General features: G+C 46.1%; 1 protein-coding gene across 1 annotated transcript; it reads left to right on the forward strand.

Moving 5' to 3' along the window:
- The first annotated feature begins 2,729 nt into the window (after nucleotides 1-2,729).
- LOC140076696 (olfactomedin-4-like) lies at nucleotides 2,730-24,313 on the forward strand. The gene is made up of 5 exons (XM_072123351.1): nucleotides 2,730-2,883; nucleotides 3,351-3,500; nucleotides 20,950-21,162; nucleotides 21,279-21,441; nucleotides 23,105-24,313. Exons 1-5 carry the CDS (start codon nucleotides 2,827-2,829, stop codon nucleotides 23,923-23,925), a joined length of 1,404 nt encoding a protein of 467 aa, XP_071979452.1. The 5' UTR covers nucleotides 2,730-2,826; the 3' UTR covers nucleotides 23,926-24,313.
- The last annotated feature ends 3 nt before the right edge of the window (nucleotides 24,314-24,316 follow it).

Consider the following 24,316-nt stretch of genomic DNA (forward strand, 5'->3'; position numbering starts at 1 on the left):
TTTACTAATTTACGATTAAGTAATATTCTGGATATGTGTCTCCATGGTAACAGACAACAAACAAACCTTGTGTAGTCTGATTTTGGCTTCATATTCACATTTTTCTGTCCACCACTTGTTGGTAATGTACCAAATGTTTGGTAGAGAATGAAGTACAGACGTGACAGGAGGCTTAGCGATAACTGGTTGGTGTGTAGTCTGTTACCATAAGTCATAGATGCTCAAGACCCAACCATAAGCCCACATCCTACTGTAGACCCAAAACAGTAGAAGGTTTTTAACAAAGGTTTTAAAATTTACATGAGAGCAATTCAGAATAATACAGAGTAATGGATGTGCAGGAAGACCCAGACTTTGACATGATCCTAGGGAAAATTGCTTGGATCCTTACACGAATGAACACAGAATTTTTGGATCGTAATAAGGACTAATCAAACTTCTAGTCTTCGCAATGTAATTTTTTAAAAAAATTGAAATGGTTTGTCTTCCAACATTATTTTACAGTTTATACTGAGTTATTCCACAGGAAATTGAACAAATCTTCCGAATAGTCAATCAATATGACAAGCGACAGAATGGGGCACATTTACTTACGCGGTCCCGCAGAGTTCACAGAAAGTGCGTTGTCTGACGATAATGCATGTGCCGATATCCTGCATGTGTCGCTTCCCCGCTCAGGTCCCTGGAGTTCACCTTCTTCTTCCTGGTGTATGTATGTGCATTGTCCGTGTATAATGTGCTGTGTGGGGAGTCACTAAGATCGTGCGCCCGATATCCTGCATGTGTCGCTTCCCCCGCTCAGGTCCCCGGAGTTCACCTTCTTCTTCCTGGTGTATGTATGTGCATTGTCCGTGTATAATGCGCTGTGCGGGGAGTCACTAAGATCGTGCGCCCGATATTCTGCATGTGTCGCTTCCCCGCTCAGGTCCCCGGAGTTCACCTTCTTCTTCCTGGTGCATGTAAGTGCATTGTCCATGTATAATGTGCTGTGTGGGGAGTCACTAAGATCATGTGCCCGATATCCTGCATGTGTCGCTTCCCCGCTCAGGTCCCCGGAGTTCACCTTCTTCTTCCTGGTGCATGTAAGTGCATTGTCTTCCGACATAATTTGAATCTTAAATCCCGCGCTCAGTCCGAATCAGTCGGATCGTCCAACGGCCGCCTCCCCCCCCTTCATTTCTGTCACATGAAAGCCGGCGCAGCCACACCACAATCCGATCGCATGCGACAGCATTATCATCGGACAATGCACTTTCAGGGAACTCGCAGGACGGGTAAGTAAATGTGCCCCATTATGGTCAACTTTAATGACCCCCCCTAGGATCACCCATATCTTGTCATGTACTAAGTTACTTGACTTTAAATATATTTTATATCTATGTATAAACTTTAAAATATGTTCATCAGAGGACGTTCTCTTTCATAGGATTTTTATGAAAATTTATCAAAATGTTTTACCTTTCACAATAATTCAATAAAATCTGAAGCAGCGTCCGGTGTCCTTGTCTATTCCTACAAGCTGTAGAAATGTGTCCTTGATAAGTCATCTTTGTCTTACTTTGGCCTCATGGTCATTCTGCTCTAGAACAATTCACAGGGTCTACCTGCTATTCAGAGGTTTTTAGAATTTGTTTACAGGCAATTTTTTACTCACTTCTCAGTATTTTCCACAGTCTCCATTCCCGATGTTTTTAGCTGACCCTTTCCCCAGGCCCAGATAGAGACTTGTCCACACATAAGAGCAACCACCACATTAATACTTTCTAATTATATATATTAACAATAATTGATATATCTTAAAGGGAACCTGTCATCAGCAATGGATATTTAAACCAGTACTAATATATTTTCAGGAAGCGTAAAACCTTCTAGATTCTGTTTCTTTCATGGTCCAGTGTGATGGCATCATCCAGAAAATCAACTTTGAAGCGAGATGTAAATTTCTTGTTTAAAGGACATCTAGCACCAAGATCAAGGACTGTAAACCAAGCACACTGACATACTGGTGTGTGCCCCACCTGGGGTGTAGCACTATTTCTTACTCTTAAATCCCCTAAATCAGTGATGGTGACCCTTTTAAAGATGAGGTGCCCGAACTACAACCCACTATTTTACCATCAGGTGCCAACATGACAATTTAAACGGTAACTTATTGCTCCCTGTTCTTCCACAACATTAAGTTTTTTCGGCCCCCTGAAGACACCAATACAATTTAAAGCACAAGGGCAAATTTAGACATCATTATAGCTTTTCTCCAGGTTCTCTCTGTACAGGAAGAATCATGGGGCCAGCAAGAGAAAATAACTGAACAAAACCACATATTTTGCTCCTCCATTTTGAAAAGTGATCAGAACGATGCACCTCAGAATCCTCAACATCAAATTTTTGTACAAAAAAGGAGTCACCAATGAAAAAAAGAAATAAAGTAAGAAGATGTCGATGTTAAAGATGTTATTCTGTTACACATTATTGATCTGTTGTTCATTCACACACTTTCAATGTTATCAGCAGAAAATTTACAATTTAATATACAATGGAGGAAGTGCAGATTTTTATGTTCCTCCTTACGAGTAGTTGATTAAAAATAATCAATAAATAAATGTAGTGTCTTTACAAAAACCCATAAATCTGTAACAAGATGGGTCATATTCATGTCACGGTGCAGATATCTGTATCTCGTGATATCTCTTCTTGACGGATGGGAACCTAATATATTTTCATCATTTGAGACAACAGATAGGACGATAAGAGTGTTCACATCACTGTATATATAAAAGGGTCAGAGAAGATGATGGGTAAAGAAGACTTAGTGACAGAGCGGACGCCATGTTCCCCATCCTCATTTTGCTACTAGGCATCTGCCAAAATCATGCGGCCAGCCTGGTGAGTTCTATATAGTTTATATATATTGTTATAAAGTTTATAATTTCTTTGTAAATGACAAATAGTAGGTTTTAAAAATTGTGTTGAAGGATAATTTAAAGTGGTTGTACCATGTCACCTTGCTGGGAAGAACATGATCACAAAAACAGATCCTGGATGAGGGTCCTGTCATGTGCTCTACTCACCAGTTTCAAAATGGAGTGGCAGGTCACATGATATGCAGCCACTTCCATTATTGAGATTGAGGACCCTTATTCAGGTCAGACTGTTGTCCTTCATCCTCAGAGGTACAACTCTGCTGGGCCGAAATACAGAATTTTATCCGCTTTCCAAATATTAGGTGTAATTTATATTTCTGGTCAACTAAAAGATCCTCTTCTGGTTTGAAGTTGTGTATTGAACCCCCCCCCCCCCCATTTACATTTACTGAAATTGAAATTGAATTCCTTATCTTTGCGTCTCACCAGATTCATAACTCCACCGGCTCGCTGGATGAGCTGGGGGTCTGTCACTGCTCTGTGGTCCTCCCAGACTCCACCTTTCCAGTAGATCGATTTGAGAAGTTGGAGATATCAAACCATAACTTATCCATCACTGTGGAGGAGCAAATCACTAAGGTAATGTTACACTGGTGAACATCCATCACATACACCTCCCTCTGACATACACTACTATAAACTTTATGCTCCTAAATAATTGTATGTTGTCGACTACCAACAAACATTACACTACAAAGTGCACAGTACAAATAAGTAGTCAAAATTACCACTGAATTATGTGCCCGCCACTTATGCTCCATTGAGTGGCCCAATGAGTGTTCCTGTAACAGGTACATTGAAACAATAGTTGCGAGACACCTTTCCCCCATATGATTATTAGGAACAATAAGTTTTCCCAATAAGCAAAGGGTTTTTAAATGCTACTTTATCCTCCTTTAAAGTTGACCAAAAATTATGTGTTCACACATAATGTTCTCTGCTGTTCACTGTACTGCCCTCTACCTGTACATACACTGTACTGCCCTCTACCTGTACATACACTGTACTGCCCTCTACCTGTGTATACACTGTACTGCCCTCTACCTGTACATACACTGTACTGCCCTCTACCTGTACATACACTGCACTGCCCTCTACCTGTACATACACTGTACTGCTCTCTACCTGTACATACACTGTACTGCCCTCTACCTGTACATACACTGTACTGCCCTCTACCTGTACATACACTGTACTGCTCTCTACCTGTGCATACACTGTACTGCACTCTACCTGTACATACACTGTACTGCCCTCTACCTGTACATACACTGTACTGCTCTCTACCTGTGCATACACTGTACTGCACTCTACCTGTACATACACTGTACTGCCCTCTACCTGTGCATACACTGTACTGCCCTCTACCTGTATATACAATGTACTGCCCTCTACCTGTACATACACTGTACTGCCCTCTACCTGTGCATACACTGTACTGCCCTCTACCTGTATATACAATGTACTGCCCTCTACCTGTACATACACTGTACTGCCCTCTACCTGTACATACACTGTACTGCCCTCTACCTGTGCATACACTGTACTGCCCTCTACCTGTATATACACTGTACTGCCCTCTACCTGTACATACACTGTACTGCCCTCTACCTGTACATACACTGTACTGCCCTCTACCTGTATATACACTGTACTGCCCTCTACCTGTACATACACTGTACTGCCCTTTACCTGTACATACACTGTACTGCCCTCTACCTGTACATACACTGTACTGCCCTCTACCTGTACATATACTGTACTGTCCTCTACCTGTACATACACTGTACTGCACTCTACCTGTACATACACTGTACTGCTCTCTACCTGTACATACACTGTACTGCCCTCTACCTGTACATACACTACACTGCCCACTACCTGTACATACACTGTACTGCCCTCTACCTGTACATACACTGTACTGCTCTCTACCTGTATATACACTGTACTGCCCTCTACCTGTATATACACTGTACTGCCCTCTACCTGCACATACACTGTACTGCCCTCTACCTGTACATACACTGTACTGCCCTCTACCTGTGCATACACTGTACTGCCCTCTACCTGTACATACACTGTACTGCCCTCTACCTGTGCATACACTGTACTGCCCTCTACCTGTATATACAATGTACTGCCCTCTACCTGTACATACACTGTACTGCCCTCTACCTGTACATACACTGTACTGCACTCTACCTGTACATACACTGTACTCCCCTCTACCTGTACATACACTGTACTGCCCTCTACCTGTACATACACTGTACTGCCCTCTACCTGTATATACACTGTACTGCCCTCTACCTGTACATACACTGTACTGCCCTCTACCTGTACATACAATGCACTGCCCTCTACCTGTACATACACTGTACTGCCCTCTACCTGTGCATACACTGTACTGCCCTCTACCTGTACATACACTGTACTGCCCTCTACCTTTACATACACTGTACTGCTCTCTACCTGTACATACACTGTACTGCCCTCTACCTGTACATACACTGCACTGCCATCTACCTGTACATACACTGTACTGCCCCCTACCTGTACATACACTGTACTGCTCTCTACCTGTACATACACAGCACTGCCCACTACCTGCACATACACTGTACTGCTCTCTACCTGTACATACACTGTACTGCCCTCTACCTGTACATACACTGTACTGCTCTCTACCTGTACATACACAGCACTGCCCACTACCTGCACATACACAGTACTGCTCTCTACCTGTACATACACTGTACTGCCCTTTACCTGTACATACACTGCACTGCCCTCTACCTGTACATACACTGTACTGCCCTTTACCTGTACATACACTGTACTGCCCTCTACCTGTACATACACTGTACTGCTCTCTACCTGTACATACACAGCACTGCCCACTACCTGCACATACACTGTACTGCCCTCTACCTGTGCATACACTGTACTGCCCTCTACCTGTACATACACTGTACTGCTCTCTACCTGTACATACACAGCACTGCCCACTACCTGCACATACACTGTACTGCTCTCTACCTGTACATACACAGCACTGCCCACTACCTGCACATACACTGTACTGCTCTCTACCTGTACATACACAGCACTGCCCACTACCTGCACATACACTGTACTGCTCTCTACCTGTACATACACAGCACTGCCCACTACCTGCACATACACTGTACTGCCCTCTACCTGTGCATACACTGTACTGCCCTCTACCTGTATATACACTGTACTGCCATCTACCTGTACATACACTGTACTGCCCTCTACCTGTACATACACTGTACTGCCCTCTACCTGTACATACACTGTACTGCCCTCTATCTGTACATACACTGTACTGCTCTCTACCTGTACATACACTGTACTGCCCTCTACCTGTACATACACTGTACTGCTCTCCACCTGTACATACACTGTACTGGCCTCTACCTGTACATACACTGTACTGCTCTCTACCTGTACATACACTGTACTGCCCTCTACCTGCACATACACTGTACTGCCCTCTACCTGTACATACACTGTACTGCCCTCTACCTGTACATACACTGTACTGCCCTCTACCTGCACATACACTGTACTGCTCTCTACCTGTACATACACTGCACTGCCCTCTACTTGTACATACACTGTACTGCCCTCTACCTATACATACACTGTACTGCCCTCTACCTGTACATACACTTTACTGCCCTCTACCTGTACATACACTGTACTGCCCTCTACCTGCACATACACTGTACTGCCCTCTACCTGTACATACACTGCACTGCCCTCTACCTGTACATACACTGCACTGCCCTCTACCTGTACATACACTGTACTGCCCTGTACCTGTATATACACTGTACAGCTCTCTACCTGTACATACACTGCACTGCCCTCTACTTGTACATACACTGCACTGCCCTCTACTTGTACATACACTGTACTGCCCTCTACCTGTACATACACTGTACTGCCATCTACCTGTACATACACTGTCCTGCCCTCAACCTGTACATACACTGTACTGCCCTCTACCTGTACATACACTGTACTGCCTCTACCTGTACATACACTGTACTCCCCTGTACCTGTACATACACTGTACTGGCCTCTATCTGTACATACACTGTATTGCCCTCTACCTGTATATACACTGTACTGCCCACTACCTGTACATACACTGTACTGTCCTCTACCTGTACATACACTGTACTGCCCCCTACCTGTACATACACTGTACTGCCCTCTACCTGTACATACACTGTACTGCCATCTACCTGTACATACACTGTCCTGCCCTCAACCTGTACATACACTGTACTGCCCTCTACCTGTACATACACTGTACTGCCTCTACCTGTACATACACTGTACTCCCCTGTACCTGTACATACACTGTACTGCCCTCTACCTGTACATACACTGTACTGCCCTCTACCTGTACATACACTGTACTGCCCTCTACCTGTACATACACTGTACTGACCTCTACCTGTACATACACAGTACTGCCCTCTACCTGTACATACACTGTACTGCCCTTTACCTGTACATACACTGCACTGCCCTCTACCTGTACATACACTGTACTGCCCTTTACCTGTACATACACTGTACTGCCCGCTACCTGCACATACACTGTACTGCCCTCTACCTGTACATACACTGCACTGCCCTCTACCTGTACATACACTGTACTGCTCTCTACCTGTACATACACTGTACTGCCATCTACCTGTACATACACTGTACTGCCCTCTACCTGTACATACACTGTACTGCCCTCTACCTGTGCATACACTGTACTGCCCCCTACCTGTACATACACTGTACTGCCCTCTACCTGTACATACACTGCACTGCCCTCTACCTGTACATACACTGTACTGCCCTCTACCTGTACATACACTGTACTGCCCTCTACCTGTACATACACTGTACTACCCTCTACCTGTGCATACACTGTACTGCCCGCTACCTGTACATACACTGTACTGCCCTCTACCTGTACATACACTGTACTGCCCTCTACCAGTATATACACTGTACTGCCATCTACCAGTATATACACTGCACTGCCCTCTACCTGTATATACACTGCACTGCCCTCTACCTGTACATACACTGTACTGCCCTCTGCCTGTATATACACTATACTGCCCTCTACCTGTACATACACTGTACTGCCCTCTACCTGTACATACACTGTACTGCCCTCTACCAGCACATACACTGTACTGCCCTCTACCTGTGCATACACTGTACTGCCCGCTACATGTACATACACTGTACTGCCCGCTACCAGTATATACACTGTACTGCCCTCTACCTGTATATACACTGTACTGCCCTCTACCTGTATATACACTGTACTGCCCTCTACCTGTATGTATACTGTACTGCCCTCTACCTGTGCATACACTGTACTGCCCTCTACCTGTACATACACTGCACTGCCCTCTACCTGTATATACACTGTACTGGCCTCTACCTGTACATACACTGTACTCCCCTCTACCTGTACATACACTGCACTGCCCTCTACCTGTACATACATTGTACTGCCCTCTACCTGTACATACACTGTACTGCCCTCTACCTGTATATACACTGCACTGCCCTCTACCTGTACATACACTGTACTGCCCTCTACCTGTGCATACACTGTACTGCCCTCTACCTGTACATACACTGTACTGCCCTCTACCTGTACATACACTGTACTGCCCTCTACCTGTACATACACTGCACTGCCCTCTACCTGTACATACAATGTACTGCCATCTACCTGTACATACACTGTACTGCCCCCTACCTGTCCATACACTGTACTGCCCTCTACCTGTACATACACTGTACTTTCCTCTACCTGTACATACACTGTACTGCACTCTACCTGTACATACACTGTACTGCCCTCTACCTGTACATACACTGTACTGCCCTCTACCTGTGCATACACTGTACTGCCCTCTACCTGTGCATACACTGTACTGCCCTCTACCTGTACATACACTGTACTGCCCTCTACCTGTACATACACTGTACTGCCCACTACCTGCACATACACTGTACTGCCCTCTACCTGTGCATACACTGTACTGCCCTCTACCTGTACATACACTGTACTGCTCTCTACCTGTACATACACAGCACTGCCCACTACCTGCACATACACTGTACTGCTCTCTACCTGTACATACACAGCACTGCCCACTACCTGCACATACACTGTACTGCCCTCTACCTGTACATACACTGTACTGCCCTCTACCTGTATATACACTGTACTGCCATCTACCTGTACATACACTGTACTGCCCTCTACCTGTACATACACTGTACTGCCCTCTACCTGTACATACACTGTACTGCCCTCTATCTGTACATACACTGTACTGCTCTCTACCTGTACATAGACTGTACTGCCCTCTACCTGTACATACACTGTACTGCTCTCCACCTGTACATACACTGTACTGGCCTCTACCTGTACATACACTGTACTGCCCTCTACCTGTACATACACTGTACTGCCCTCTACCTGTACATACACTGTACTGCCCTCTACCTGCACATACACTGTACTGCTCTCTACCTGTACATACACTGCACTGCCCTCTACTTGTACATACACTGTACTGCCCTCTACCTATACATACACTGTACTGCCCTCTACCTGTACATACACTTTACTGCCCTCTACCTGTACATACACTGTACTGCCCTCTACCTGCACATACACTGTACTGCCCTCTACCTGTACATACACTGCACTGCCCTCTACCTGTACATACACTGCACTGCCCTCTACCTGTACATACACTGTACTGCCCTGTACCTGTATATACACTGTACTGCTCTCTACCTGTACATACACTGCACTGCCCTCTACTTGTACATACACTGCACTGCCCTCTACTTGTACATACACTGTACTGCCCTCTACCTGTACATACACTGTACTGCCATCTACCTGTACATACACTGTCCTGCCCTCAACCTGTACATACACTGTACTGCCCTCTACCTGTACATACACTGTACTGCCTCTACCTGTACATACACTGTACTCCCCTGTACCTGTACATACACTGTACTGGCCTCTATCTGTACATACACTGTATTGCCCTCTACCTGTATATACACTGTACTGCCCACTACCTGTACATACACTGTACTGTCCTCTACCTGTACATACACTGTACTGCCCCCTACCTGTACATACACTGTACTGCCCTCTACCTGTACATACACTGTACTGCCATCTACCTGTACATACACTGTCCTGCCCTCAACCTGTACATACACTGTACTGCCCTCTACCTGTACATACACTGTACTGCCTCTACCTGTACATACACTGTACTCCCCTGTACCTGTACATACACTGTACTGCCCTCTACCTGTACATACACTGTACTGCCCTCTACCTGTACATACACTGTACTGCCCTCTACCTGTACATACACTGTACTGACCTCTACCTGTACATACACAGTACTGCCCTCTACCTGTACATACACTGTACTGCCCTTTACCTGTACATACACTGCACTGCCCTCTACCTGTACATACACTGTACTGCCCTTTACCTGTACATACACTGTACTGCCCGCTACCTGCACATACACTGTACTGCCCTCTACCTGTACATACACTGCACTGCCCTCTACCTGTACATACACTGTACTGCTCTCTACCTGTACATACACTGTACTGCCATCTACCTGTACATACACTGTACTGCCCTCTACCTGTACATACACTGTACTGCCCTCTACCTGTGCATACACTGTACTGCCCCCTACCTGTACATACACTGTACTGCCCTCTACCTGTACATACACTGCACTGCCCTCTACCTGTACATACACTGTACTGCCCTCTACCTGTACATACACTGTACTGCCCTCTACCTGTACATACACTGTACTACCCTCTACCTGTGCATACACTGTACTGCCCGCTACCTGTACATACACTGTACTGCCCTCTACCTGTACATACACTGTACTGCCCTCTACCAGTATATACACTGTACTGCCATCTACCAGTATATACACTGTACTGCCCTCTACCTGTATATACACTGCACTGCCCTCTACCTGTACATACACTGTACTGCCCTCTGCCTGTATATACACTGTACTGCCCTCTACCTGTACATACACTGTACTGCCCTCTACCTGTACATACACTGTACTGCCCTCTACCAGCACATACACTGTACTGCCCTCTACCTGTGCATACACTGTACTGCCCGCTACATGTACATACACTGTACTGCCCGCTACCAGTATATACACTGTACTGCCCTCTACCTGTATATACACTGTACTGCCCTCTACCTGTATGTATACTGTACTGCCCTCTACCTGTGCATACACTGTACTGCCCTCTACCTGTACATACACTGCACTGCCCTCTACCTGTATATACACTGTACTGCCCTCTACCTGTACATACACTGTACTGCCATCTACCTGTACATACACTGTACTGCCCTCTACCTGTACATACACTGTACTGCCCTCTACCTGTGCATACACTGTACTGCCCCCTACCTGTACATACACTGTACTGCCCTCTACCTGTACATACACTGCACTGCCCTCTACCTGTACATACACTGTACTGCCCTCTACCTGTACATACACTGTACTGCCCTCTACCTGTACATACACTGTACTACCCTCTACCTGTGCATACACTGTACTGCCCGCTACCTGTACATACACTGTACTGCCCTCTACCTGTACATACACTGTACTGCCCTCTACCAGTATATACACTGTACTGCCATCTACCAGTATATACACTGTACTGCCCTCTACCTGTATATACACTGCACTGCCCTCTACCTGTACATACACTGTACTGCCCTCTGCCTGTATATACACTGTACTGCCCTCTACCTGTACATACACTGTACTGCCCTCTACCTGTACATACACTGTACTGCCCTCTACCAGCACATACACTGTACTGCCCTCTACCTGTGCATACACTGTACTGCCCGCTACATGTACATACACTGTACTGCCCGCTACCAGTATATACACTGTACTGCCCTCTACCTGTATATACACTGTACTGCCCTCTACCTGTATATACACTGTACTGCCCTCTACCTGTATGTATACTGTACTGCCCTCTACCTGTGCATACACTGTACTGCCCTCTACCTGTACATACACTGCACTGCCCTCTACCTGTATATACACTGTACTGGCCTCTACCTGTACATACACTGTACTCCCCTCTACCTGTACATACACTGCACTGCCCTCTACCTGTACATACATTGTACTGCCCTCTACCTGTACATACACTGTACTGCCCTCTACCTGTATATACACTGCACTGCCCTCTACCTGTATATACACTGTACTGGCCTCTACCTGTACATACACTGTACTGCCCTCTACCTGTACATACACTGTACTGCCCTCTACCTGTATATACACTGTACTGCCCTCTACCTGTATATACACTGCACTGCCCTCTACCTGTATATACACTGTACTGGCCTCTACCTGTACATACACTGTACTCCCCTCTACCTGTACATACACTGCACTGCCCTCTACCTGTACATACATTGTACTGCCCTCTACCTGTACATACACTGTACTGCCCTCTACCTGTATATACACTGCACTGCCATCTACCTGTATATACACTGCACTGCCCTCTACCTGTACATACACTGTACTGCCCTCTACCTGTACATACACTGTACTGCCCTCTACCTGTATATACACTGTACTGCCCTCTACCTGTATATACACTGTACTGCCCTCTACCTGTATATACACTGTACTGCCCTCTACCTGTATGTATACTGTACTGCCCTCTACCTGTGCATACACTGTACTGCCCTCTACCTGTACATACACTGCACTGCCCTCTACCTGTATATACACTGTACTGGCCTCTACCTGTACATACACTGTACTCCCCTCTACCTGTACATACACTGCACTGCCCTCTACCTGTACATACATTGTACTGCCCTCTACCTGTACATAAACTGTACTGCCCTCTACCTGTATATACACTGCACTGCCCTCTACCTGTACATACACTGTACTGGCCTCTACCTGTACATACACTGTACTCCCCTATACCTGTACATACACTGTACTGCCCTCTACCTGTACATACACTGTACTGCCCTCTACCTCTACATACACTGTACTGCGCTCTACCTGTACATACACTGTACTGCCCACTACCTGTATATACACTGTACTGCCCACTACCTGTACATACACTGTACTCCCCTGTACCTGTACATACACTGTACTGCCCTCTACCTGTATATACACTGCACTGCCCTCTACCTGTATATACACTGTACTGGCCTCTACCTGTACATACACTGTACTCCCCTGTACCTGTACATACACTGTACTGCCCTCTACCTGTACATACACTGTACTGCCCTCTACCTCTACATACACTGTACTGCCCTCTACCTGTACATACACTGCACTGCCCTCTACCTCTACATACACTGTACTGCCCTCTACCTCTACATACACTGTACTGCCCTCTACCTGTACATACACTGTACTGCCCACTACCTGTATATATACTGTACTCGCCTCTACCTGTACATACACTGTACTGCCCTCTACCTGTACATACACCGCACTGCCCTCTACCTGTATATACACTGTACTGCTCTCTACCTGTACATACACTGTACTGCCTGCTACCTGTACATACACTGTACTGCCCTCTACCTGTGTATACACTGTACTGCCGTCTACCTGTACATACACTGCACTGCCCTGTACCTGTACATACACTGTACTGCCCTGTACCTGTATATACACTGTACTGCCCTCTACCTGTACATACACTGTACTGCCCTCTACCTGTACATACACTGTACTGCCGTCTACCTGTACATACCCTGTACTGCCGTCTACCTGTACATACACTGCACTGCCCTCTACCTGTACATACACTGTACTGCTCTCTACCTGTACATACACTGTACTGCCCTCTACCTGTATATACACTGTACTGCTCTCTACCTGTACATACACTGTACTGCCCTCTACCTGTACATACACTGCACTGCCCTCTACCTGTACATACACTGCACTGCCATCTACCTGTACATACACTGTACTGCCCTCTACCTGTACATACACTGTACTGCCCACTACCTGTACATACACTGTACTGCCCTCTACCAGCACATACACTGTACTGCCCTCTTCCTGTACATACACTGCACTGCCATCTACCTGTATATACACTGTACTGCTCTCTACCTGTACATACCCTGCACTGCCCTCTACCTGTACATACACTGTACTGCTCTCTACCTGTACATACACTGTACTGCCCTCTACCTGTACATACACTGTACTGCTCTCTACCTGTACATACACTGTACTGCCCACTACCTGTACATACACTGTACTGCTCTCTACCTGTACATACACTGTACTGCCCTCTACCTGTACATACACTGTACTGCCCTCTACCTGTACATACACTGTACTGCCCTCTACCTGTACATACACTGTACTGCCCTCTACCTGTATATACACTGAACTGCCCTCTACCAGTATATACACTGTACTGCCCTCTACCTGTACATACACTGTACTGCCCTCTACCTGTACATACACTGTACTGCCCTCTACCTGTACACACACTGCACTGCCCTCTACCTGCACATACACTGTACTGCCCTCTACCTGTACATACACTGTACTGCTCTCTACCTGTACATACACTGTACTGCCCTCTACCTGTACATACACTGTACTGCCATCTATCTGTACATACACTGTACTGTCCTCTACCTGTACCTACACTGTACTGCCCTCTACCTGTACATACACTGTACTGCCCACTACCTGTACATACACTGTACTGCCCTCTACCTGTACATACACTGTACTGCCCTCTACCTGTACATACACTGTACTGCTCTCTATCTGTACATACACTGTGCTGCCCTCTGCCTGTACATACACTGCACTGCCATCTACCTGTACATACACTGTACTGCCCTCTACCTGTACATACACTGTACTTCTCTCTATCTGTACATACACTGTACTGCTCTCTATCTGTACATACACTGTACTGCCATCTACCTGTACATACACTGTACTGCCCTCTACCTGTACATACACTGTACTGCCCTCTACCTGTACATACACTGTACTGCTCTCTATCTGTATATAAACTGTACTGCCCTCTACCTGTACATACACTGTACTGCCCTCTACATGCACATACATTGTACTGCCCTCTACCTGTATATACACTGTACTGCCCACTACCTGTACATACACTGTACTGACCACTACCTGTACATACACTGTACTGCCCTCTACCTGTACATACACTGTACTCCCCTCTACCTGTACATACACTGTACTGCTCTCTACCTGTACATACACTGTACTGCCATCTACCTGTACATACACTGTACTGCCCTCTACCTGTACCTACACTGCGCTGCCATCTACCAGTATATACACTGTAGTGCCCTCTACCTGTACATTCACTGTACTGCCCTCTACCTGTACATACACTGTACTGCCCTCTACCTGTACATACACTGTACTGCCCTCTACCTGTACATACACTGTACTGCTCTCTACCTGTACATACACTGTACTGCCCTCTACCTGTATATACACTGTACTGCCCTCTACCTGTACATACACTGTACTGCCCTCTACCTGTACATACACTGTACTACCCTCTACCTATACATACACTGTACTGCCCTCTACCTGTACATACATTGTACTGCCCTCTATCCGGACATACACTGTACTGGCCTCTATCTGTACATACACTGTACTGCCTCTACCTGTACATACACTGTACTGCCCTCTACCTGTACATACACTGTACTGCCCTCTACCTGTACATACACTGTACTGCCCTCTACCTGTACATACACTGTACTGCCCTCTACCTGTATATACACTGTACTGCCCTCTACCTGTATATACACTGTACTGCCCTCTACCTGTATGTATACTGTACTGCCCTCTACCTGTGCATACACTGTACTGCCCTCTACCTGTACATACACTGCACTGCCCTCTACCTGTATATACACTGTACTGGCCTCTACCTGTACATACACTGTACTCCCCTCTACCTGTACATACACTGCACTGCCCTCTACCTGTACATACATTGTACTGCCCTCTACCTGTACATACACTGTACTGCCCTCTACCTGTATATACACTGCACTGCCCTCTACCTGTATATACACTGTACTGGCCTCTACCTGTACATACACTGTACTGCCCTCTACCTGTACATACACTGTACTGCCCTCTACCTGTATATACACTGTACTGCCCTCTACCTGTATATACACTGCACTGCCCTCTACCTGTACATACACTGCACTGCCCTCTACCTGTACATACACTGTACTCCCCTCTACCTGTACATACACTGCACTGCCCTCTACCTGTACATACATTGTACTGCCCTCTACCTGTACATACACTGTACTGCCCTCTACCTGTATATACACTGCACTGCCATCTACCTGTATATACACTGCACTGCCCTCTACCTGTACATACACTGTACTGCCCTCTACCTGTACATACACTGTACTGCCCTCTACCTGTACATACACTGTACTGCCCTCTACCTGTATATACACTGTACTGCCCTCTACCTGTATGTATACTGTACTGCCCTCTACCTGTGCATACACTGTACTGCCCTCTACCTGTACATACACTGCACTGCCCTCTACCTGTATATACACTGTACTGGCCTCTACCTGTACATACACTGTACTCCCCTCTACCTGTACACACACTGTACTGCCCTCTACCTGTACATACACTGTACTGCCCTCTACCTGTACATACATTGTACTGCCCTCTACCTGTACATACACTGTACTGCCCTCTACCTGTATATACACTGCACTGCCCTCTACCTGTATATACACTGTACTGGCCTCTACCTGTACATACACTGTACTCCCCTATACCTGTACATACACTGTACTGCCCTCTACCTGTACATACACTGTACTGCCCTCTACCTCTACATACACTGTACTGCGCTCTACCTGTACATACACTGTACTGCCCACTACCTGTATATACACTGTACTGCCCACTACCTGTACATACACTGTACTCCCCTGTACCTGTACATACACTGTACTGCCCTCTACCTGTATATACACTGCACTGCCCTCTACCTGTATATACACTGTACTGCCCTCTACCTGTACATACACTGTACTGCCCTCTACCTCTACATACACTGTACTGCCCTCTACCTGTACATACACTGCACTGCCCTCTACCTCTACATACACTGTACTGCCCTCTACCTCTACATACACTGTACTGCCCTCTACCTGTACATACACTGTACTGCCCACTACCTGTATATATACTGTACTCGCCTCTACCTGTACATACACTGTACTGCCCTCTACCTGTACATACACCGCACTGCCCTCTACCTGTATATACACTGTACTGCTCTCTACCTGTACATACACTGTACTGCCCGCTACCTGTACATGCACTGTACTGCCCTCTACCTGTGTATACACTGTACTGCCGTCTACCTGTACATACACTGCACTGCCCTGTACCTGTACATACACTGTACTGCCCTGTACCTGTATATACACTGTACTGCCCTCTACCTGTACATACACTGTACTGCCCTCTACCTGTACATACACTGTACTGCCGTCTACCTGTACATACCCTGTACTGCCGTCTACCTGTACATACACTGCACTGCCCTGTACCTGTACATACACTGTACTGCCCTGTACCTGTATATACACTGTACTGCCCTCTACCTGTACATACACTGTACTGCCCTCTACCTGTACATACACTGTACTGCCGTCTACCTGTACATACCCTGTACTGCCGTCTACCTGTACATACACTGCACTGCCCTGTACCTGTATATACACTGTACTGCTCTCTACCTGTACATACACTGTACTGCCCTCTACCTGTACATACACTGCACTGTCCTCTACCTGTACATACACTGCACTGCCATCTACCTGTACATACACTGTACTGCCCTCTACCTGTACATACACTGTACTGCCCACTACCTGTACATACACTGTACTGCCATCTACCTGTATATACACTGTACTGCTCTCTACCTGTACATACCCTGCACTGCCCTCTACCTGTACATACACTGTACTGCTCTCTACCTGTACATACACTGTACAGCCCTCTACCTGTACATACACTGTACTGCTCTCTACCTGTACATACACTGTACTGCCCACTACCTGTACATACACTGTACTGCTCTCTACCTGTACATACACTGCACTGCCCTCTACCTGTACATACACTGTACTGCTCTCTACCTGTACATAGACTGTACTGCCCTCTACCTGTACATACACTGTAGTGCCCTCTACCTGTACATACACTGTACTGCCCTCTACCTGTACATACACTGTACTGCCCTCTACCTGTATATACACTGAACTGCCCTCTACCAGTATATACACTGTACTGCCCTCTACCTGTACACACACTGCACTGCCCTCTACCTGCACATACACTGTACTGCCCTCTACCTGTACATACACTGTACTGCCCTCTACCTGTACATACACTGTACTGCTCTCTATCTGTACATACACTGTGCTGCCCTCTGCCTGTACATACACTGCACTGCCATCTACCTGTACATACACTGTACTGCCCTCTACCTGTACATACACTGTACTGCTCTCTATCTGTACATACACTGTACTGCCATCTACCTGTACATACACTGTACTGCCCTCTACCTGTACATACACTGTACTGCCCTCTACCTGTACATACACTGCACTGCCCTCTACCTGTATATACACTGTACTGCCCTCTACCTGTACATACACTGTACTACCCTCTACCTGTACATACACTGCACTGCCCTCTACCTGTACATACACTGTACTGCCCTCTACCTGTACATACACTGTACTGCCCTCTACCTGTACATACACTGTACTGCCCTCTACCTGTACATACACTGTACTGCCCTCTACCTGTACATACACTGTACTGCTCTCTATCTGTATATACACTGTACTGCCATCTACCTGTATATACACTGCACTGCCATCTACCAGTATATAAACTGTACTGCCCTCTACCTGTACATACACTGTACTGCCCTCTACCTGTACATACATTGTACTGCCCTCTACCTGTATATACACTGTACTGCCCACTACCTGTACATACACTGTACTGACCACTACCTGTACATACACTGTACTGCCCTCTACCTGTACATACACTGTACTCCCCTCTACCTGTACATACACTGTACTGCTCTCTACCTGTACATACACTGTACTGCCATCTACCTGTACATACACTGTACTGCCCTCTACCTGTACCTACACTGCGCTGCCATCTACCAGTATATACACTGTAGTGCCCTCTACCTGTACATTCACTGTACTGCCCTCTACCTGTACATACACTGTACTGCCCTCTACCTGTACATACACTGTACTGCCCTCTACCTGTACATACACTGTACTGCTCTCTACCTGTACATACACTGTACTGCCCTCTACCTGTACATACATTGTACTGCCCTCTATCCGGACATACACTGTACTGGCCTCTATCTGTACATACACTGTACTGCCTCTACCTGTACATACACTGTACTGCCCTCTACCTGTACATACACTGTACTGCCCTCTGCATGTACATACACTGTACTGCCCTCTACCTGTATATACACTGTACTGGCCTCTACCTGTACATACCCTGCACTGCCCTCTACCTGTACATACACTGTACTGCCCTCTACCTGTACATACACTGTACTGACCTCTACCTGTACATACACTGTACTGCTCTCTACCTGTACATACACAGCACTGCCCACTACCTGCACATACACTGTACTGCTCTCTACCTGTACATACACTGTACTGCCCTCTACCTGTACATACACTGTACTGCCCTCTACCTGTACATACACTGTACTGCCCTCTACCTGTACATACACTGTACTGCCCTCTACCTGCACATACACTCAGGGGTGTACCAAGCCTTTCTGCCGCCTGAGGCGAGCCATAGAGCGACGCCCCCTCTCCCCCCCCACATATGTAATATATCAGATACAGCGTAAAAATTTGATACAGCGTGCCGCCTTGTAGTATAAAATGCATACAGCGTACCATCATGTAGTCTAAAATGAATACAGAGTACCACCATGTACTGTAAAATGCAGGGAGCAGACAGCGGAGATCGGGGAGCTGGGAGCGGAGATCGGGGAGCGGAGAGCTGAGACCGGGGAGCTGGGAGTGGAGATCGGGGAGTGGAGACCGGGGAGCTGGGAGCAGAGACCAGGGGTGCAAAAGCGGAGACCGGGGAGCGGACAGTGGAGACCGGATAGTTGGGAGCTGGGAGCAGAGAGCGGACAGCGGAGACCAGGGATTTGGAAGCGGAGACCGGGGAGCGGAGAGCGGGGAGCGGAGACCGAAGGGGCAGAGATACCCGGGAGCAGACAGCGGAGACCGGGGAGCGGACAGTGGAGAGTGGATAGCTGGGAGCGAACACCGGGGAGCTGGGAGCGGAGAGCGGGGAGGAGTATCCCGGAGCCGACTTTGGGCTGGTGCAGGTGGAGGCTGTCAGTCATGTGACGTGCCAGCCGGCGGTCAGATACCTGTGCCCGCCGGTGGATGGAAGTGCCGGCCGGGTAAATGTAGCAGGCACGGGGATGTGCAGGTACCTGTGACGGCTACATGTGTGCCAGCCGGTGAGAGGGGTTATGTGCAGGCCGGCAGCAGGTGAATGCCACCCCCTGTCTCCACCAGGAGACGCGCCGCCTGAGGCGAGAGTCTCAACTCGCCTGATGGCAGGTGTGCCCCTGCATACACTGTACTGCTCTCTACCTGTACATACACTCTCCTGTCCTTTGTCCAGAACCTTTGATTCAGTTGACACTAAACAAACTTGTAATATTCTCATAGATCCACCACTATGAGAGTGTACTCACTATTTCTATGGAGCGTCTGGTTAACCTGACCAAGCGTGTGGAGATGATGGAGATGGGTGGTCAGTCATACACAGAGCTGGACTTTGAGTTGGTGAAGTTGGAGATTAGAGAAATGGAGGCTCTGATCCTGCAGCTGAAATCTTCTATGAATGGAACCAATGTTCTGGTGGAGACTCTGTACCAGGAGGTGAGTGAGGTCATGTCCATGATATTTATTGTAGTCTGGATTCTGCTTAGATATGAGCACAAGGTTCATAGACATATAAATAATGCTACCCCTCTGTATTCTGTGTTCTGCTCTAGATCCGTAACATTTCCATCATGGTGAACCAGCTGGAGGTCTATGATAAGAACAATGTCCTGGTTATCAGAAAAGAAATTGCTGCCCTGAAGGAAAAACTTGAAAATTGTGAAAAGAACCAGACAAAACCTCTGCCTGTGCCTTCACTTCCTCCACTGGACAATGGTAAGTAATACAATGGGGCTCATTTAGTAAGGTTCAAACAGACGCATTTTCGTCGGGTTTTCCGTCGATTTCAGTTTTGCGCCAAATTGCCCCGGGATTGTGGCGAACACGATCGGATTGTGATGCATCAGCGCCGGCTTGCATGCAACAGAAATCGGGGGGGGCGTGGCCGTCGGACAACCCTACGGATTCGGACAACGCACAGGATTTAATATTTCAAATTGTGTCGCAAGATCAGCACTTACATGCACCGGGAAGAAGCAGGGGAACTCCGGTGGACCTCGGGGCTGAAGCGACGGATGCAGGAACTCAGGCGCACAATCTTAGTGAATCGCGCCGGACCTGAATCCACGTCGGACAACTCATTGCGGGATCGGGACAGTACCGGGTAAGTAAATCTGCCCCAATATCTGATTATGGACATTTGATGGTACAACAAACCTCTTTCAAATGGAGCGTGGAAGAAATTCCACTTTATGATACCTTCTTCTTGTACTGTAGAGTTTTCTGTGTAAATACTTTGTGTGAGCTGTTTGGAGTTACTTTGGTTAAATGTGTACATTGTAATGAGGTCTTTTTTCTAAACTGATTAATCCCAAATTTTGTAATCTGTCATTGTATTCTAATCCCCCCCATTCCCCTAATAATCTTGGTTGCTCTCCTCTGCACCCGTTCCAGTTCTACTATGTTCTTTTTATATACTGGTGCACAAAACTGTACACAATGGGGGTCATTTACTAAGGGCCCGATTCGCGTTTTCCCGGCATGTTACCCAAATATTTCCAATTTTGTGCCGATTTTTCCTGAATTGCCCCGGGATTTTGGCGCCCATTTCATTATTCCATGTGTGGCCTGACCAGTGATTTTTATAAGAGCAAAACTATGTCCTTATCATGAGAATCTATTCCTCTCTTGATACATCCTATAATTTTATTAGCAGCCGTCTGGCTCTGGTCACTAAAGTTAAAGTTTACCATCTACCAATACCCCAAGACTTTTTCAGCTGCTGCTTTACCAAGTAATTGATTGTTTCAAACATAAAATTACTTTTTATTTCCATTGCCCAAGTGAATAACTTTACATTTATCTACATTTAACCTCATCAATGTAGATTTCTCTGCCCATTCTTCCGGCTTCCACAAATCCCTCTGTAATATTATACCATCCGCCTCTGTATTAATTACTTTACAGAGCTTAGTATCATCTGCAAAAATTGAAAGACTCATTGTAAAAATTTTAAAAAGAAGGATTCCAAAAATGACCCCTGTGGCCTCCACCAGTAACGCCAACCCGATCTGAGAATGTGCCATTGATGACGTTCCTCTGTTTTCTATCCCTTATTTAGTTGCTAACCCAAAAAGATAGATTTTCCCTTTAATGCAAGAATTTGCCCAAACTATCTTCATCATACTATATAGAACTTTTGTACAGAACCTGAACAAATCCAGTGTCCCATATGATCCCATAGATGATAAGAGGCGCCATAATTAGGCAATTTCTCAAATAATATGAACTCCAGGAGTTTCCAATCACCATGAATTGTTCAGCAAAATGAACTTGTTCTTATTTATGAAAATCCTTCCATTTTTGTCTTGTTATGGTTGTGTGCTGTATGGAGCCACCTCTATGCATTACATGTGGTTATTTTTTTTTAATTCTGTAGGTACCTGTCAACATGGATCCATTAAGAGCATTGGTAAACCATATTTAGTACAACTGAACTACTATGGAACCGCCTACTTATATGGAGGATGGGGGAAGGATTCATTAGCCGGAGCCGATCAGAATATCCATTGGGTGTCTCCTCTGACTACAGATGGAAGGATGTTGTACTATTTACGTACCTACAATACCTACAACGATCTTCTGATTCATAATTTTAACTTGAACAGAGGCATCACTGATGGAAATTATGGACAAGGCAGCGGAATGATTATGTTTAATAACTTAATGTACTATAATTGCTACAACTCTAGAAACCTCTGCAAATACAATCCACAGCTCAATAGAGTGGAGCTTGTAGTCAGTCTTCCCAATGCGGCCTACAACAACCGGTTCTCCTATTCATCCTCGGCCTATCAGGACATTGACATGGCCGCCGATGAAGAAGGGCTTTGGGCGATCTATTCTACTGAAGCAAATGCTGGAAACATTGTCATCAGTAGAATAGACCCCATATCCCTTATAGTACAACAGACCTGGACCACTTCCCTGTACAAGCCGGCGGCCACCAATGCGTTCATGGTGTGCGGTGTCTTGTATGTCACTAGAGCCATCACCACCAAAACAGAAGAGATATTCTACAAGTATGATACAAAAACTGGGAAGGAAGGGTGGCTAAGTATTCCCCTGGAAAAACCAAAGGAGAAGGTCCAGAGTTTGTCTTATAATCCTAATGACCATAAGCTCTACATGTACAACGATGGATATTTAGTCAACTACGCCCTCACATTTGAGCCTCTTTGGGGAGATAAATCAGTTTAGGTCCTTCATATTTTGCACTAGGACAAGGATGACATTATCTGGTCAAAATCAGACCCTCTATAAATTAGTCTTTGGTCCTGCTCTGTGTAAGCTAATCGATATTCTAAAAATTAGAATCTACAAACAAAAAAATGTGTCTCCATGGTAACAGACAACAATCAAACCTCGTGTAGTCTGATCCTTCTCCTACTCATGTTTCCATTTATCTTCCCTCCACTTCATGCAAATGTGCAATCCAAATCTTTAGTAGAATGAAGTCCAGACAGTGGATCAGACGAAACATGTAGCTGTTTGTTCACAGTAGAGATGAGCGAGCACTAAAATGCTCGGGTACTCGTTATTCGAGACAAACTTTTCCCGATGCTCGAGGGCTCGTCTCGAATAACGAGCC

The sequence above is a fragment of the Engystomops pustulosus genome, chromosome 9, assembly GCF_040894005.1.
Source record: "Engystomops pustulosus chromosome 9, aEngPut4.maternal, whole genome shotgun sequence".
NCBI lineage: Eukaryota > Metazoa > Chordata > Amphibia > Anura > Leptodactylidae > Engystomops > Engystomops pustulosus.

Coding starts and splice junctions, on each gene's coding strand:
- LOC140076696 (XM_072123351.1), top strand. CDS start 2,827: ATGTTCCCCATCCTCATTTTGCTACTAGGCATCTGCCAAAATCATGCG. Junction 2,884..3,350: donor AAAATCATGCGGCCAGCCTG/GTGAGTTCTATA, acceptor GCGTCTCACCAG/ATTCATAACTCCACCGGCTC. Junction 21,442..23,104: donor ACTTCCTCCACTGGACAATG/GTAAGTAATACA, acceptor TTAATTCTGTAG/GTACCTGTCAACATGGATCC.